General features: G+C 36.0%; 1 protein-coding gene across 2 annotated transcripts; it reads left to right on the top strand.

Moving 5' to 3' along the window:
* The first annotated feature begins 27 nt into the window (after positions 1-27).
* CENPQ (centromere protein Q) lies at positions 28-17,022 on the top strand. Of its 2 annotated transcripts, XM_074333054.1 has the most exons (11): positions 28-153; positions 416-499; positions 2,770-2,837; positions 4,227-4,369; positions 5,148-5,202; positions 6,259-6,385; positions 6,971-7,039; positions 10,424-10,553; positions 14,636-14,755; positions 14,893-14,970; positions 16,043-17,022. In XM_074333054.1, the coding sequence occupies exons 4-11, from the start codon at positions 4,268-4,270 to the stop codon at positions 16,172-16,174; spliced, it is 813 nt and encodes a 270-aa protein (XP_074189155.1). In that variant the 5' UTR covers positions 28-153; positions 416-499; positions 2,770-2,837; positions 4,227-4,267; the 3' UTR covers positions 16,175-17,022. The 2 variants fall into 2 exon arrangements, with proteins under 2 accessions (XP_074189155.1, XP_019590132.2); XM_019734573.2 differs by lacking the exon at positions 2,770-2,837 and having other exon boundaries at positions 29-153.
* Positions 17,023-19,686: the final 2,664 nt, after the last annotated feature.

A 19,686-nucleotide genomic window follows, 5' to 3' on the forward strand; every position in this document is an offset into this window, starting at 1 on the left:
GCTCCTGATGACGTCAAGGGAGAAGCTAGCGCCCGCCTCTCGCTACAGGCACTTCCGGTTGCTACCAGCTCACTTCCGGGTTTCCTCCGTTTCAATTGTTTGGGCGCGAGTTGCTCTGAGCGCGGTTCCCTGAATTCAAGAGGCGTGTGGTTGGTGAGTAGTGAAAATGCTTAACCTTCCAGTGGGTCCCGGTTGCGGAAACAATTTTGTGGCCAACGCGTTTGTGGCAAACGCCGCGGTTTGCTTTTGAGCAGCGTGCAGTGATTTTCCGGAGGGAGGGAAATTCGAACAGGTCTGCCCTTCGAGGCCAAGGATTTAATTACTTGATTCGCCAGAAGGGAGTGGAGCTACGCGTGGTTCTTCCCTCCTTTATCCGAATCATGCTGGTCCTTGTCTTCCTTCATCTCTCCCGCAGTCAGTCGTGGAGCGAAGAGCAGCCTGAGAGATTAGCGTCTTTGGCCTGGAGGTTGCTGCGGTCGGCGGCGTCACTTGTCAAGAGGTAAACATTGTGCATTTGTGTTTTGCCAGACGTCGTGCTCACCTCTTTTGCCCACATAGAGGTCGTGTTTGAGATACTTGGTTTCCACGAGTTTTAGCAAGCTGGTAAGGAAAACAAGACAACCTAGGATGCCTCCCCGTTTCCTACACGGTAAAGAATAAATTCCTTGCTTCAGTAGATAGTGTGGCTGCAAACTACTGTTGCAGTCGTTTCTGCCCATTTCTCCCATACACGTTAAAAGTCTCGCTGATCTTTTCCTGCCACTGAACACACCGGTTACTTTCAAGCTGTCCTGCCATCAGGCTTTTGCTGTCTTCTGTCTTCATTCCCCTCTGACTCAGTGTTTCAAAATATAATTCAAATACTAATTTTTTCTCTGAATACTGTAGATTCCGCCCACACTCACACGCCGTTTTGATAGTCATTCACTCATTTGCCTTTTATAACATTTGTCACATTGTATATAATTATTTATAGTAATTGTTTTCATATCTGTCTACCCACTACCAGTAGGCAGTGGTTTTCTGTGGATTTAAAACGGGGCAAAATTTCTATTCCTTTTTGTATGTGCTATAACTAGTCCAATAGTGATTGAATATATGGCTTTTGTTTATTGAGTTCTTACCGTGACCCAAATATTGTTCTAAGCACTTTATGTAATCTGTGCAAAATTTTAGCTTTACAGAAGCCTTTGATGTTGGTATTTTTATGAACCAATTTTACCAGTGGGGAAAGTGAGCAAATTTATTTGTCCAAGGCTATACAGCTCGTTAAATAGCAAATCCTGGACAGTTTATCCTCACCCCTGACTCATCTTGGCAGTGGTTTTCAACCTGGGGTGATCTTGCAGCAGGGGACAGTTGATAATACCTGGAGACAATTTTGGTTGTCACAACTGGGGAAGGTGCTATTGACATCTTAGCGTAAACGCAGGGATGCTGCTAAACATCCTATAGTGCACAGGACAGTCCCCATGACAAAGAGTCGTCCCATCCCAAATGTTAATAGTGCCAAAGCGAAACTTTTTGCATTACGATTTATTGCTTTAAGTAGGTATCAATGAAAACAGTGCTTCTCAGACTGTGACACTTCTGTAAATTAAAAATGAATTACTAGTCAAACCCATAGACTGTATAACACCAAAATTGAACCTGGATGTGAACTATAGACTTTGGGTGATATGATGTGTCAGTGTAGGTTTATAGATTGTAGCAAATGTGCCATTCTGGTGTGGGATGTTGATAGTGGGGAAGGATGGTGGGCCAGGGGAAGAATGGGATACATGGGAACTCGGTACTTTCTGCTCAATTTTTACTGTAAACAAAACATGCTCTACAAAAGTATTTTTTTTTTTAGGAAAAAAATTAATTACTAGAAAAATGAAATCTAAAAAGGAAAGCAAAGCCAGTTATTTCGTGATCGGGTTCAACATACACAAAATTATTGTCAAATTGCTATAAAACTTTCTAAATCAGTACTCTCAATTTCTATACTTAAAAGGATTAACCATTTGTGAATCAAATTTGGAGTAACATGGACTTATATTATTGAGTAAATATCAAGAAAAAATGATTAACAACTAAACTATAAATAAGTGCCAGCTGAGAGTTAGAGACCATAAGAGTCCACAGACTGTTAGAGAGCGATGAAGTGAAACGGTTAGGAAGGCTTTGAGAAGCAGGGGGCTCGTGATCTGAGAGAGGGTGGATAGAGACACAGGACAGAGCAGCTCAGGTGGAGAGTACAGCGTGCGTGTTACTTGAAATGTGTTTAGGAAATCATCAAATCTAGCTAGAGAGGGAGATTCAAAAGGAGTAGTGGGAGAGAAGTATGGAAAGTTGGGCAGGGCCAGATTGTTAAGTACTGTAAATGGCATGGTAAAGAGTTTGGGGGCTATAAGGTAGGTATTGGAGAAGGATTTTTTCTTTCTTTTTTTTTAATTAAAAAAATGTCACTTATTTTGTTCCAGAATTTGGGATTAGAAATAACTTGGTTAGGTTGACTCGTCCTTTCCACCCAGTGTCAGCTGCAGCATATTGGTTCAGGTACATGCACCAGGCTGGCAAGCTGGTGCTGACTATTGATAGGGAGTTTAGCTAGGACTTTTGCCTGGGGCTTCAGCTCCTCTCCATGTTGGCCTTCCCCCTAGCATGGTAGTTGGGTTCTAAGAGCAAATATTCTGAGCAAGCTGAAGTTGCAGCTGCCAGTCTCTTCGTGTTTAGACCAGTAAACTGACACAGAATCATTTCCACCATATTTTTCTCAAATAGTCGCAGAGTCTGCCAAGATTTAAGACAAGGGAACATAGACTTCACCTGTCAATAACAGGAGTGAGAAGGTATTTGCACCATTTTAAATCTGCCAAATGGAATGGACACTAAATTGTGGCCCTAATTTGCTCCCTCACCTGCATATTCTTTTTCAATAAACAACCTGAGCTGCTGTACATGGCAGCCCTTCCAGGAGAGGTCCACAAGTAAAACTCTCATATGGGTTGGTTTTTAAATAGGGGGAAGTATAAGGGCATGATGTCAAGTTGAAACAATTAGACAGTTCAGGAATGGCACATACGAGACTGGGTGTAGAGTAAGGTACCACGTTTTTCAAGAGCAGCGTAAAGTGTATCTTAGCTTCCATGGCATTTTATAACTGATCTGACATGTAGTCCCCAAGTGTAGTTTGTGATCTTTCAACTAATTCTTTCCCACTATTTTTGTCCTTCTTACGGGGAAGGGAGGACACAGCTTGAAACTTTTCCTTTTAAAATTTGAAGGAATGGGTTTATCCAGAGTGCCCCCTTTATTGTCTGTCTAAATTTGCATATATATTTAAACTGTGTTAGTATAATTAACTCAGAATTTTTGGAAAAGGAGTGGTGACTGGTTTATGTATCTAGCTATATATGCCTAAAAATATGTACATATATTGCGTATACCACATATGTATATATGTGTGTGTTTATATGTGTGTGTGTGTGTGTGTGTATACATATACACACTACCTAACTTCAAGGCTACCTACTCCTTATGACGTAATGCAAGCATATATATTTTATTCCTCTGTCCCTTTTAGCAGAAATGAGTTTGGTATAAAGGACTATTAGATAGAGAAAAGGAGTTATCCAAAATGTTGTCATATACATCACCATCTGCACACATGTGCCTGTTTTATAATATGTGGGAGAACAGGGGAATCAGTATACCTCTGTGCTCTTGTTAAAGTGTACATAGTCTAGAGAGTATTATAGCTTAAATCCTTATGAGTGAATTTGCACAACAGAGATTCATGGTATAATCCTAAAAATTATCTCCTTCCATCTTTGGCATAAGTTGAATGATAAATCCATTTGGCTTACAAGAAGACCTGAGCGATATCTGTTGCGGTAACAGATATCACAGTTACCTGTAACCAAAGTAAGACAATTCAACACTATATGCATATTTCTATTTGCTTGGATTTAAACATGGACATAGTAGTGTTGTATGGGGAAGTATAAAGTTAGATGCAAAAGCATTTTTAAAAATGATTTTTTTTTAAAGCCAGAGAAATGGAAGAAATTTCTAGGAATAAAATTGGATAGCCTTACTCTAATAAGAATCAATGTTATTTGTTTTTAAATATGTTTAAATGTTTAAAAAGCCAATTTGCAACATTTATAGGTAGGCTTTTTAAAAATATATATTATGCAAGTCTTAAGTATTTTTCTGTGTCCTTTTCATCTTTGCAGATTTTTTGAAGCACCATTAGAATTATTCTGTTTAGATCAAGATGTCTAGCAAAGCAAATCCTCCCAAGAAAAGGTCGCAACAGTTAAAAAGAAATCCAAAAAGAAAAACTGATGATGAGGAAGTGGAATCATCAGAGAAAGAGGTAATGAAAATAACTAGTTTATCATCCAGAACTCCTTATTAGAAATACCATCTGTTTATATGAAGCAGTATGTGAAGACTAAAGGTGAGTTTTACTGCAAATTATAGTAATTCATATCGTTATGTGGGAGCTGTTGCAACATGATTTGTAAAAGTTCTCAGATAAAAATTGTTTACTTCATTTCTGAAAACATTGATCAAAATTCTTTGAGGAGGTGTGGGTCATAGCGCATTGATTTCTGAGATGTTTAAATGAGAAGAATAGGAATAAAGTGTACAAATTCTGTGGCATTTGTATGTTAAAATACAAGGGAAATCTTTCAGTTGGTGGAGGAGATTTTTATTAACATACAGAAAAGTTATTTTGGTAGGAATTAGCGTAGTCCTACCATGATTTTACCCATGTCTTATAAAAGAATAAGTGAAATACTCAAAAAATTTTTCTGTGTTTTATCCTGTATTAGGCAATGCCTTTATTTGTTTTGCAGGTTAAGTATGCCATACTATTTCAATGGCAAAATGAGTAATGATTTCTTTAAAACATTGTTTGATAACATACGAAATTGTTGTACATTATCACCATTGTCCAGGAACTGCTTTAGTATATATATCCTTTGCCTGTGATACATATAGACCCTTCTGCAGAATTGGCAATATTCCTTTTTTCTATCTAGCAGAAAGTATATACCTTCAACATACATGACAAAGTATTGCAAAAGCAATATCTTTTTATCTGATGTTTAGTTTAATTCTGTGTGTATGCATGTTTTTCCCTCTAGGTTAGAAAACCAGCGAAAAAAAATAAAAATCATCCAAAGCGTCTGTCTTCTGAAGGTACTTCTTTTCTATATTTGGTTTAACCTTTCTCAAGCTACCTATATTCATGAAAAAATTATCAGCATCTTGATTTTGAGTTCTGCAAAAGCAAAAGATGGTAATAAACAGCTACATTCTCATTTTTGCAAAAATAAGTAGTACTGGTTAGTCAGGTATTTTGGTCAACTGAAAAGAAATTTTATTTACCACCTCTAGCAAAATACTGTGTCGGGTTCTAAATTGATAGGAACTAGAAAAAACCAAAACGTCTATCCCACAGTCTGAATTCTTACTGACCTGTGACATAAGACATACCTGCTGATTTCTCTTTGAGACTAATATGCTTCTGCTCTGCCACCACTGTACAGATTATTTTGGAACCACGAACTAATTTTGTTTGGAGTAAATCAGTTTTGATTATTCATCTTTACTTAAACATCACTTTTTTGTGGAAGAATTCCCTACTCTCACCTAAGACCAGGCTACAGACTCTGGTTTTATACTTCCATAGTGCACAGTACTTTTGCTTTTGTAAAGCTTTGCATTCTTACAACTATTTAATCTACCTTCTCTCCAAAACTAATCTTTATGTGAGCCAATAGTATATCTCCTTTGTTTATCCCTTGTATGTAGAATAATTAACAACCCACTAAACACTATCTATTTGTGGTTTCGTTAATCTCTTCTGTTCCAGTTGTCATCCAAGGTTTGATAGAACTACATTTCTAGTCTCTCAATGAAGCTGTTTAATTCAGGTCATTTTTTGGAACCAGAACTTTTTTGTCAAATCTTAATAATTGTAGTTTGGTTCTTAATTTAAAATTGTCTTGGGTTTGTATCTGCAATATCAGTTAATATTTTAGTTAACATAACAGTAGATAGCATATTCATATTCAACACCTGGCATGTTATGGCTGTGCAATAAAAAGGAAATTAAACAGTTTATACAACTTTATAATATTTTGGTTCTCATAATCCCATTAGCTTTTTTAGATAAATTTATATTTCAATCACTTAGGTATTAAGTAAAAACATACAAGCTTCTGTACTGACCAGAGTGTCTTATTTCACCAGAGACAGGACAAACAAAGCGTACTAGTCTAAAACTGGTAAAGATAGCATCCAACAAAAGAAATACCTGGCAACCTCTTTCGAAGAGTAGCATAGAGCATTTGCAAACTATTATGGAAACAGTAATAATGTGAGTATGAATTTTTTCCACTTCACTCTTTTGATTTCTACTTAAGCGTTTCCTATAGACTGTATCCTTTTAAAAGTTATCTATTTTATGGTGATAGAGTGTGTTTCAAAAGAAGATATTGCTAGTGTCTTTTAATGACGTTAACCTTAGCAAAAAAGTCTGTCAATTTCAGAAACTTATCATTCCATCAGTGAAATAAAAATGAAGGCTATGTGGCCTGATCTATCTGTAAATTTTTGACATGTTCTGTCAAGAGAGATGCTTTAGGAAGAAATTGAGTTCAAATTGACACTTTTTGTGGAAGTTAGCGTGCCAAAGGGGTTACAAAGAAAATACGACAGGATTCTGCCATCAGGGACTGAAATCCCATCAGAAGAGTCAGGAATATAAATTAGTTACAACCATATAATATAAAAATGACTTTGATTACACCTCTGCTTAAAATGTGTTTACTATCAAAGGAAGAGTGATTGATTCTCCCTGGCTAGTAATGAGATGCACTTGAGAGAAATCAGAGAAAGTAAACAAATTATATTATTTGTGATACAAGCTAATATGGATTCAGTCCTTTCTTTTTTTCTCTAGAACAATTTTGAGTAACAGTGGCACTAAAAATGAACAAACTCAGTATCATCTCAACTGCCTGAAGAAAAGGTAATGTAGTTATGCAACAGAAAATAGTTAACATATATTTAGTAAAAGTCTAATCTCTTTCTATGTTGCCAGAACAGATATTTGTGGCATATAAAAGTTTTTTATGTGGGTTTTTTATTGTTTTAAAAAGAAGAATAATTTAGGAATACACTACCCTAAACTTCTGCTACATGCGATTCTGAATTAAGTTTAAGAGAATATAAGGAAGAATCTGAAAATGACAAGATGCCTACTTCTACAATTCACTTTTCTGTTTTGGTAATTTAAAAATATTTTATCAGGGGCCAGCCCGGTAGCTCAGGCGGTTAGAGCTCCATACTCCTAACTCCGAAGGGGGCCGGTTCGATTCCCACATGGGCCAGTGGGCTCTCATCCACAAGGTTGCCAGTTCAATTCCTCGAGTCCTGCAAGGGATGGTGGGCAGCGCCCCCTGCAACTAAAATTGAACACAGCACCTTGAGCTGAGCTGCTGCTGAGCTCAGTTGGTTGGAGCGCATCCTCTCAACCACAAGGTTGCCGGTTTGACTCCCTCAAGGGATGGTGGGCTGCGCCCCCTGCAACTAACAATGGCAACTGGACCTGGAGCTGTGCTGTGCCCTCCACAACTAAGATTGAAACGACAACAACTTGACTTGGGAAAAACTCCTGGAAGTACACACTGTTCCCCAATAAAGTCCTGTTCCCCTTCCCCAATTAAAAAAAAAAAAAAAGAAATATTTTATCAACTTGAACTCCCTTCAACTTCATTTTGAACAATTTGAAGTTAACAGTTCACCTCGCTCATCTGATATTTATCCTGTTGCTGTGTTTTTCGCTTCATATTGTGCTACAGTATGTGCACAAGAACAGGTATACTTTTCCAGGATATTACTGCTCTTCATCTTGTGGCAAGTCACAAATGGAGGTTTCTTTTCGTGTGTTCTTAAAAGTCACACCACTGCCAGTGATTTTCAGTGACTACTTTTTTCTAATATTTGCACAACTTTTTTTTCATCGAATTGTGTTCTGGGTCTTAGTTACAGGTTTGCCTGCAAATGTTTGTGACCTACTGCTTTATTCTTGGGAGGGCTGAACACAAATTCTGCTTAAGATTAAGTATAATTCTTGAGGATAGTAGCAAAATAGAAAGGATGGGATGAGATGGGATGAGGTGGGTGGGGTTGGGAGTTTGGAGGGAGGTTGAAGAGATTAAAGAAAGACTGCTAGAAGCTGGCTTATAAATGGCTTACAGAAATGATAGCCTGGTATCTCCAAGGAGCCTAGCATGAAAAAGCTAATAAGTAAGATAATACATAATGAAAGAGTAGCCATTTATGGTCTTTTTAATATAGGGCTGATAATCATGTTAGGTGATTAAATGAGACTATCACAGTGCATAATAACTGCTCTCCACAGTGATCCCTGGGTCATCAGAATGGTTAAATTCTGTTGAATATATAGGCTGTCTCTTCATGAGCACCCATGGAGATATGTATTTCAAATACTGCATGTTGTCTCTTCATTTTTGCCTTCACACCTCACTTTCTTTTGTTCCCAAAGTAATAATATTCAAGATACGTTCTCTTTTACTAATATAGCAGAGTGCAACCTTAGCAAACATTGTAATTGAATCTCTGACTAAATTTTTCTATAGCAATATTTCTCAAAGTGTATTGGAACACTTATTCTTAAAAATACTCTGTGAATAGAAGTGATATATAGTGAATAATTTTGGACACATTAGCACATGAAAAATCCTGCAGTAAATCTACTTCATTTTGCTTAAGGTAGCATCTCCCAAATTGATATTTACCACAAGAACACTTTGTCATATACTTGTCTCATCTCTGCTTCTGTCTGCATTTTGGCTTCATTCTTTTACCCCGGTTGTCCTCACTACATTAGAACTGTAGGCACAGACAGCTCCCTATTTATCTTCTTAGCCTTGGGAAGGAAGAGGAGAAAGAAAATACTTATCCTCTTAGCTTCAGTTAGATGGACTGATTGGCCCAGCTCAGGTGATGTGCCTATCTTTGGACTCGTTTTGTTACAGTTAATACAGACTGGGGTATATACCTACCCCCATGATGGGACATACAGCATTGCTATTCAGACAAAATGGTTAGCCACTGCAGTTTCTAGGGGAACATACTTGGAAAAAGTTGTCCTATAGAAACAGTTACAAATGCTGATTAGGTGTTGTAGATATAGTAGGGTGTATTCATGTTACACTTTTAGCTTAATTGGATTTTGTAAGAATCCTGGAAATTGACCACTATTTAGAACATTTGGAACAGTGGATGACCCTTCCACAGAATTGACTTAATGAACTTTTAGTAGAAACTATTCATAAATGGAAACTTTATTTTAGTTGGGAAATCAAAAACTTATCCCTCTTGGGAAGATTATACAGATAGGTTTTTAGGCTTAACTGTGATGCTCTTATGATGATTTTCTAGATAACTGCAGTTTATCCCAACAGCTTAATGAAAAGTATGACTGGTGGGGTTTATACTGCCTACTTTCTCTTTACAAAAATTAATATTTTGAATAAGATCCCAGGAACATAAGTCTTGAGTTCCACTATTGTTCAAATTAAATAATAGGACTTTTTAGAACCCAAAAATGCTCCTAAGTAGATGCGACCAAATTTAGATTTATTTTCCTCCTTTGTTTCTTCCTATGGAATTCAAGAATCAAATCTAGAAAAGCTATATTGCTCTGTGCTAGAAGGATAGTAATGGTTCCATTTCTGTTGGTGATCTAATCAACCCAATTTGAAGGAGGTTTTTTCACCTTTACTACTGAATACTATTCATTTTGTTAATACTTTAGAACAAAGCGCTTTAATCTCAGTGTTTTATTTGCCTTAAAGTCAATGGGACTCAGTTTTCTTTAAAATCATTAAGTCCTAGTGACTGATACAGATGTCCTCTTTCCTTGGTTGCATTCTCTAAAACAACTGAGATTAGAGTCCAGGGTCATAGTTGAGACTTACACAGTAGGGCTCCATCTCTTACCCAGTAATTCACAGTACATAATAAACTTAGGTGCTGGAATAGTCTAGGAAACACATTTAGAAGACACAAGGAAATTTTGATTTTAAAATGTATATAAATAATTGTCAAATACATAAAATAGGAAGTTTTCCTTTTATGAAGCAGCCTAAGTGTCCAATGGTTTGAGGTAAATCTTAATAAAATGGAAGATTAAATGATGATTTGTCAGGGCTTTTCTGGGGATACTTACTGCTAAGGTTAGCCACTGTTCATAAAAGAGTATTAATAGCCCTTGGGACTAATAGGACAAAAAAGATGACAACAGTATTTCAAAAAACAAAACAAAAACAGTACTAATGGTACTCAAAAAATAAGAAAATAATTATGTTTTTATTCTATCTCAAAGATTGCTACAACAGTTTGAAACCCTAAAAGTCCCTCCCAAAAAGCAGAAAGATTTAACTAATGTGTCAAGTCTACTGAAAATGGAAAGGGCACAGCACAGAGCTAATGAAGAAGGTCTCGCATTGTTGCAGGTATGAAATTTGAACATGGAGTCCATAATTAAGGGGGTAAGGGGGAGAGGCCAAAAAGGTTTTTACATTATGATATTCTAGTAATAAATACTAGATCTTTGACAATGTTTTTATTAATTTTTTTTAATCAAAGCACAAACTTTGCCTAAACTTGGGTCCTCTAAAGTTAAAAGTATTTCTATTATATTAGTGATTAAGTAGCAGGTTTATTTACTATCAGACTTTATAACTGAACTATCTTAGTATTTTTGATTATCAAATGACAGGCACCCATCGCTAAATGCTATAGAATTTCAAAACATTAGTTTCCCCATCCTGTGTATGGTATTTTTTCACCAGGGCTTTCTTTGTTCTAGGCACCATTCTAAGCACTTATAGTTATACCCCTTAATGCTCTCAGCGACTTAAAGAGGTCTGTACTGTATTATCCTCATTTTATAAACGTAAAAAAGAAACATACTAATATTTCTAGCTGAACCTTAGACAAACTGTTTGAAGTTGTAATGCAAACCTAGTCAGTCCGATGTTGCCATGGTTCTTATCATTATCCTGTAGAAAGCTAGTGGGGGATAACATTAGCTGTCATGATGAACTTTAGCCTTTTAATTAGTGGACACTAGAACAATTAAGAAAAGCAACCTTAGGGGGCTCATTAAATAATTACAAAAATTAAAACAGATTGGACCATATATCGAAATTGTCCGTAGATGTGGTGCTTAGGTCTTTGTTAGCAGTTCGGTAACTACAAGATGGTAGTACTTTATACAAGGAATGCATCCCTAAGGAATTCTAATAATTGAAAATTCACAAATAATTTATTCCAGTTTTTCCATATAATGGAGATAACATCAGAAGTTAGTTTCTGAACAACAAATCTACCTATATTATGAAAAAATAGGATGGTACTTTTTAGTGTTTGTCTCACTTTATAATGTGAGATGTTTAATATTCATCCCAGTGTTACAACGTTTCAACGATTTATTTTCAGTACTGGCACTAGTTCTAATACTTAATGAACTGTTGGATAACAGTAATATGTTATTTTTTAATTTCAGCTTTATTGAAGTATAATTGATAAAATTGTAAGACAGTTAAAGTGTATGTCGTGGTGATTTGATGTATGCATTCCTTGTAAAAGGATTCTCCTGTCTAATTAACACAATTAGCACATCCAACACCTCACATTATATATATATATATACACATATACTAATTTAATAACAGATGTTTTCATGCATTTATCATATTTATAAATTTACAAGAAAGCTGGCTTACAGGGCTGTTGGGACAAATTTAGAAGAATATTTGGCAACACAGTGAAAGTTAAATGTTAAAACTATCAAACATACTCTTTCCTATAATTTTTTTTTAAAACACATCCTCTATTGCTGAATAAATGCTCATGTTCCTTTATAGTTTCATTTTATAAACATGCCTGAGCTAAGCCAATTGTCAAAAGATCCAAGTTGATAATGTGTTATTTATCGATATTTCTAATGGGAAACAGATTTTAGAAAAATAAAAATGAAATCTTATGCATTTCAATGTGGAGGCTGATATACTGCAAGCCAGAATCATTTAACAATAAAATATGCCTGAATGAAATAAAACCCCAAAGTATTTTATATATATATTTATTTATTTTTCTAATAAGATTATTTAAGTCCGACTCTTAGCAAATTTCAATTACACAATACAGTGTTGTTAGTTATAATCACCATATTTTACATTTGGTTATCAGACTATATCATCTTACAGCTGAGTTTATACCCTTTTAACATCCTCTGCCTATTTCCCCCACTCCTAGCCCCTGGGATCTTAGAAATACAGTAAGTCGGTAAGTTCTGAGAAACTGTGACTTGAAGCAAAACTACATATAACAAAACCAATTTTACTATACGTCAATTGATATAAGCAAGATTTAAGTTCCTACGGCATATTTCTGGTCACAAAAACATCACCAGACTTGTAAATAAAGACCCAAAACAATTCTAAGTTATTGAAATAAATGTGAGTTATATATACATTTAAGAAATATTAATAAAACCAAGTAGGATAATTACTTCCCAACCCATATATTTCAGTTCAGTGTCCCAGGTAGCTGGACCCATCCCAGCAGCTCAGGGCAAAAGGCGGGAACCCACCCGGGACAAAACGCCAGTTCCATTGCAGGGCGCACTCACCCCCACCCACATTCAGACTGGGACAATGTAGACACCGAGGTCACCTCGCATGCACATCTCTGGGACGTGGGAAGAAACCAGAGTACCAAGAGAAGACCCACACAGACGTGGAGAGAACGTGCAAATGCTACACACTTGGTGGCCCCAGCTGGGAATCATTTTTTCTTTTTCTTCTCAATGTTACAATGAAATGACATTGAAAGAACTGACATTATTCGAGGACCTGCTGTACTAAAAAAAAATAAAGTTACAGAATTCAGGAAAGAATTAGAAAAGCCTTTCAGATACTCAAATAAATTAGAAGGAGTACTAAAGCAAACATAGCAGATATTGCTTACAATAAATAGAAGGTAAAATGAGGAGAAAGTTTTAAGGATCAGAAAGATTTTTTTAAAGGTGCAGAGAAAAAGTGACAAATACAAGAGTTTGGCAAAGAAGGTACCACATGAGTATGGCAGTAATACCCAAAGAAAATAACAAAAGCAACAGAACAAAATGAATTTTAAGAAGTTTATAATGAAAAAATATAGTCCTTATTATATTAACTCTTCATTTCATTCAGTGCTGTTATTCATTCCCTTCTATATGGGTTGAATGGTGGTCCCTAAAATGATATGTCTCAATCCTGAAAATGTGATCTTATTTGGAAAGAGGATTTTCCCAGGTGTGATTAAGTTCAGGGTCTCGAGATGACATCATCTTGGATTACCTTGGGTAGGCCTTCAATCCAGTGACAAGTGTTCAAGAGATAGAATTGTTCTTACAAGAGATACAGAGACATGAAGGAAAAGGCCATGTGTAAACAAATGCAGAAATTGGAGTGATGTAGCTACCAGGAATGCTGACAGCCCTCAGAAGCTGGAAGAGGCAAGAAAGGATTCTCCCCAGAGCCTTCAGGGGAAGCACAGCCTGCCAACACCTTGATTGGGGACATCTGCCCTCCAGAACTATGTAAGAATCGATTCCTGTTTTAAGCTACCAAGTCTGTGGAAGTTCGTCATGACAGGCACGGGAAATTAATACATGCGGTTTACATTATATTTCTATTTAACAGCAGTCTCTAAATCCAACAACCAGTTAATAGGAAATTAGGGCTGAGGAACAGGTTAAAATGGTACAGCCACGTTGGAAGACAATTTGGCGGTTTCTTAGAAAAATAAGCATATTTTTGCCACACAGTCCCGGAATCGTGCTCCTTGGTATTTACCGAAAGGAGCTGAAAACATGTGTCCACACAGCATACTGCATGTGGATTTTGTAGCAACATTATTCACGATTGCCAAGACTTGGAAAATGATAAGATGTCCTTCAGTAGGTGGATGGATAAATTGGCCCATCTAGACAATGGAATATGGTTCAGCGTTAAAAGGAGCTATCAAGACCGGAAAAGACATGAAGGAAACTTAAATGTATACTAAGTGAAATAAGCCAATCTGAGAAGGCTACATACTATATGATTACAATTATATGACATTCTGGAAAAGGCTAAACTATAGAGACAATAAAAAGATCAGTGATTTCCAGGAGTGTGTGGTGGGGGTAGAGCTGACTGGGCAGAACACAGAGGAGTTTTCAATGGTCGTTAGTCCTTGGGCCCTGCTAGAGTTACACGGGTCTTCCAGAATCTCTGACACTAGCAGCTTGGCTAAGTTTTTGAGGACATGGGGTACATCTTGTTCCAGGGAAATTAAGTTTCCTTATGAAGCATTATTACATTGGTAAATTCATTTCTAGGAAGCCTGTTTTTTGAGAGAAAAATGAAAATATATTTGCCAGTGTCTTCTAGCAGTGTTCCAGTACATGAGGTGTTTTAAAAATATGTATACGTATATTAATATCTTTTGGGGTTTTATTTAATAAAATGTTTCATTTTAAAACAGCTTTCTCTTTCTGACTCAGGAAGAAATAGATAAAATGGTAGAGACCACAGAGTCGGTGACTGAGAATATTCAGACCCTGAAGAACAAAATTCAAATTCTGACAAGTGAGGTAGAAGAAGAGGAGGAGAAGGTAAAACAGGTAATGGTTTAAAAATGTATTGCTAGACTGTGGGTATGATTTTTAATGCTTGCATTCTACCACGACAACTTTTTAGTATAATAAGATGAGAGAAATCAGTTTTTTGAAATAACTGTTGCTTTCTTTTTCTACTTTAGACATTTCAAATTGATGGTAGTGGGGTACTCTCTCTTCCAGAACTTTCTCAGAAGAGTCTCAAAGCACCCACACTTCAGGTAAGTACCAATTTACTATATTTTTACTATCTGACGTATCACCAGTTATGAATTGCATGTATAAAACTATTATATCCTGTTGTTTTTTCTGAAAAAAAAACATGGAATTCATTATGTAAACTTATACAAAATTACTTTTCTCATTTGACATTGGAGTTTGAACATTTTTCTTTGTCAGATCTGTCTTGTTCTTGTCAATAGCTTAAAATATGCCATTGTATGGATGTACCATAATATAATTTGTGAATTACTGATGGAGATAAATAATGTGTGCAATTACAGATAATGCTGAGTAAACCCCTGTACATGTATATTTTTACACATTTGTGTAGTCATAGCTGTAGGATGGATTTCTGGAAGTAAATTCTGACAGTTGCTTTTGTTTATTCTTCTAACAATGGCATGTAACACTTCATAAAATACTACTACTACTTATTCGTAGTAGACTATACACTGGTGATCTATCTTTTTCAAAGGACCCCAGTAGATATCATTGTGTAAATGTTTACAGTGGTAGAAAATCTTCATGTGTTCTCAAAAAGTAATTTGAAATTTTCCTACCTATAATTCACCTAGAGTGAAAGGAGAGGGAAAACAGAATCATACAGATTTGAAAGGAGAACAGCAATGAGTCGGTTATTACTGTTGAGTGATGGGTACATGAGATTTTTTATACCATTCTCTCTAAATAACACATTTGATATTTTTCATAATAAAAGGTTAAAACTAATTATATAGGTCAAGGTCACCAAAAGGTAGAAACTTCCAGTTGGAAAATAAATCATGGAGATGATTTAATGTACAGCATGGTGACTATAGTTAATACTGTATAGTTAGTAATATTGTATTTTTGAAAGTTGCTAAGAGTAAATCTCCAAAGTTCTCATCGCAGGAAAAGTAAATATGTAACTATGTGTGATGATTCATGTTAACTAGACTTATTGTGCTGATCATTTCACAATATATACCAATATTTAATCATTATGTTATACACATAAAACTAATATAGTTCTATATGTCAGTTATATCTCAATAAAAACTATTTTAACTAGTTATACTACTGTACCCACAGAAAGAAATTTTGGCACAGATTCCAAACCCGCTCCCTCTTCTGAAGGATTTGGATGTTCTCCATAATTCATCCCAGATGAAGAACATGTTAACTTTCATCGAAGAAGCCTATAAGAGACTGGATGCTTCTTAAAGAGTGTATTTTAGATTGTTCCATAGCAATTTAATGTTTATCAAGGTGTAGAACTGTTAACCTATGACGATATTGCAGAGGCCAAGGCTTCTTCAGGATTTATTATTTCCTCATATGCAGTTTAACATTAGCCTCTGTAGATCTACCATTAGCATCTGATACAGTCCTGAAAACTCCGTGTTTAGCAGTTGCCAGGTCAAGGAGTTCATATTCATGTTGCTCTATTTCCAGTTATTTGCCTGAAACCATAAAATAAGACCAGCCACAATCTAATGATTTGTAATGGCTGAGTAGAGCTTATTTATTGGTTAGTATGCACAGGAAATTTGATACTGTGGCTTAATATATGTAAAGTGTTTATAGTGCCTAGTTCGTCAAAAGTAGTTCATAAATGTTTGCTACTGTTATTTAGCTGAAGACTTGCGTTTTCTTTCTGGTCATCTGGAACTTGAAAAAACCCAAATGCCTTTACCTTTTTACATAACTCCCTAGACTTTGTGGTGTAATTAAGTTTTGCCAGGTGTCTTTAACTTTGGAGGTAGCATGGATGTTTTATTTCTTTGGTTGAGTTAGTGAATAGATGTTGAATATTTATTTTCCCTGTCATCAAAGCATACTTTAATTTCATAAAATTATTAAAAAGGAACAAAAGCATATTTATTCCCTTAAAAGAGAAAACAAAATAGTCCTTTCTAAACCTTTCCTTGTTGTGATGATAATATGTATATACATGTAAATAAATGATCACTAAAACATATCAAAAATCATTTCTGACCAACCACAGTATATTGTCTGGATTGCTTTTATATTATATATTTATAAAATAAAATAACTGCAATTTAATTATTTTTCTGTCTCACCTAGACTATTTCATCAGTTAATTGAGAAGGTATCACTATTCTGTTAATGTCCTCCAGGAAGAGACCACCAGGAACACAGCTTTAATTTTAAAAAATTCAGTTTAGTGCTTGTTGCCATGAGGGAGACCACACACCATGGGGGAACCCTGAACAGCTCAGTAAAGGGGTTAAAAGCAATAGCCTCTTAGGATATGATGGCCGAAAAGGACATTAATGGATTCTGGAGGTAAAGAAAGCATTCAGGAAAGGAAACCTGTAGTGCAGCGTTTAATGGAAACATTTTTCTATATTTTGGACTGCTTGCTACATATCAGGCAAAGCAACTAAAAGGAAAAGATTTTGCAAAATGTCTTAAAACTTAAAAACTCTTGATTTGGAAACTTAAATCTTCATGTTTTTAGAGTGACTAATACAGGCCTAACTCACTGATTTTGATCATTAATCATGACATTTATAATAGGTTTTGGTGGGGAGGGAGGAGGTACATAAAAGTTTGCTGTTTCTCTCCGAACATCTGTTTAACGGATTATTGAACTTTAAGCAGTATTTTTACTTCCCTTTGTTGCAGTTCACTATGCAAGAACTGGCCATACTACCCATTTGTAGCTTTTAAAAGTATGTGATCTAATTTTGAGAGATGAGCAGTATCTACTGGTAGGCAAGAGGCAGTTCAAAACATATACAATATTTTCTTTAAAGGTTGAATTTTGGTATACTTTTTATGAATAGTTTTAATTACAGACTCAAATAAAATTAATATTCAACTACACATGGTCCTAGTAACTCAAATGGTCATCTTCCTATGTGGCAAGTATCCACACCCATCTGAGTTCTCTCATACATAGACCATACCAACTAGGATACAGCTCCTGTCCAGTGAGGGGAGAATAAAAGCCAATGCCAGGAACTTTAAATTCTAAAAATACACACTTTGGAATGGAGGATATATAGTGTAAAAATGTCCATACGATAAGGGCGGCTGGATGGCTCAGTTGGTTAGAGCACGAGCTCTGAACAACAGGGTTGCCAGTTCGATTCCCATTTGGGCCAGTGAGCTGCGCCCTCCGCAACTAGATTGAAGACAACGAGCTGCCGCTGAGCTTCTGGAGGGGTGGCCGGATGGCTCAGTTGGTTAGAGCGCGATCTCTCAACAACAAGGTTGCCAGTTCAATTCCCACATGGGATGGTGAGCTGTGCCCCCTTCAACTAAAGATTGAAAACAGCGACTGGACTTGGAGCTGAGTTTCGCTTCCACAACTAGATTGAAGGACAGTGACTTGGAGCTGATGGGCACTGGAGAAACACACTGTTCCCCAATATTCCTCAAAAAACAAAAAAAACAAATGTAGCATATGGTAAAAATAGCATTTCAAATAAAATGCAGAAAAATATTAAATGGTCTTGAGAAAATTGCTAACCACACTAGAAATGGGGGCAGAGGGACAGCAGTTTTATATTCCTGCTTTACGCCAAAATAGATTCCAAACAAATATAAAAATAGAAACAAAATATCAGTAACAAATAGCAACAGGAAGGTGGTCAGTCTCAAAAATACCTAAGTGGTCAAAAATATTTGAAAGATGTTCAACCTTATAATAATCACTTAAATGCAAATCAAAACAATGAAATGTTTTCACCTATCAGATTGAAAAAGACTAGAAGGGAAAGTTGCTGAACATACAAGAAAATGGGTCCTCAACAATGCTGCTGAAGGAAGGGAAATGGGTATAATCTGAGTGTGTGTGTGTGTGTGTGTGTGTGTGTGTGTGTGTGTGTAGGAATTTGGGGGAAGGGAGCCTGCGCAGAACCTCAGTGTATTGTCAGTCATTTAAAACTCGGACTTTATATGAGCCTTTCCATTTTCCTCAACTCTCACTTGGGCATATGTTTAACAAACAGGTTTTGTTTAAATATGAGACACCTGCACTGGAACCTAAAATTAAGGGATTTACTTTCTCTTATTTGGTTGGATGGAATCCTAGCATTGTCTATTTACCAAAAATAAATGCAGGTGCACCTGTCAAAATTAGTATTGAATCATTCAGGTTAGCTTAGTTTCCAAACACAAGTCTTCTAAATCCTCTCATGTTTCATTCATTGTCAAGAAATATTCAGCTTTAAGGAAGAGAGAGGAAAGAAAGAAAGCAAAAGCAGGGAGAAAATCAAATTTCCCATTTGGACTTTATCATGTCCGAAGTGACTGAGCCCTTTTTGTGTTATAACTTGGCTTTTCTTGTTAAGAGTTGCTGCCATTGAAAGTAGTTCTTTGATATTAAACCACCGTAGAATCACTTTCTGTTGGCTTACGTATTTGCTCTCCTCATTAAAGTGACCTCTGCTGTGATCGAGGCTGTAAAATTGCTGTAACAGCCATATCTAAAGATTGGTTATAGTTGTTAAAATTGGAAAAAGAGGAAGATGTTTTCCAAATTCAATAAAATTATAGACTCCTTTTTAAAAATGAAATTGTTCAGTTTTTAACTAATAAAAACTAATGTGCCTTAGCCTATTTCACCCCATTTTATACCCCCAAGGAGGTCTTTTAAGTTAATGTAGGTTTTCAAATGGGACAATAGGGCTATCTAACAATAATGATAAAAATGTCTGTCATTTATTGATGTATGCTATATGTCAGGCACTAGTCTAAGTCCA

Source organism: Rhinolophus sinicus, linkage group LG05 (assembly GCF_036562045.2).
Source record: "Rhinolophus sinicus isolate RSC01 linkage group LG05, ASM3656204v1, whole genome shotgun sequence".
Lineage (NCBI taxonomy): Eukaryota > Metazoa > Chordata > Mammalia > Chiroptera > Rhinolophidae > Rhinolophus > Rhinolophus sinicus.

Excerpts from the sequence above, each read along its gene's own strand:
- CENPQ (XM_074333054.1), top strand. The coding sequence starts at position 4,268 with ATGTCTAGCAAAGCAAATCCTCCCAAGAAAAGGTCGCAACAGTTAAAA. Across the intron at positions 4,370-5,147 it reads TGGAATCATCAGAGAAAGAG|GTTAGAAAACCAGCGAAAAA; the intron begins GTAATGAAAATA and ends TTTTCCCTCTAG. Across the intron at positions 6,386-6,970 it reads ATTATGGAAACAGTAATAAT|AACAATTTTGAGTAACAGTG; the intron begins GTGAGTATGAAT and ends TTTTTTCTCTAG.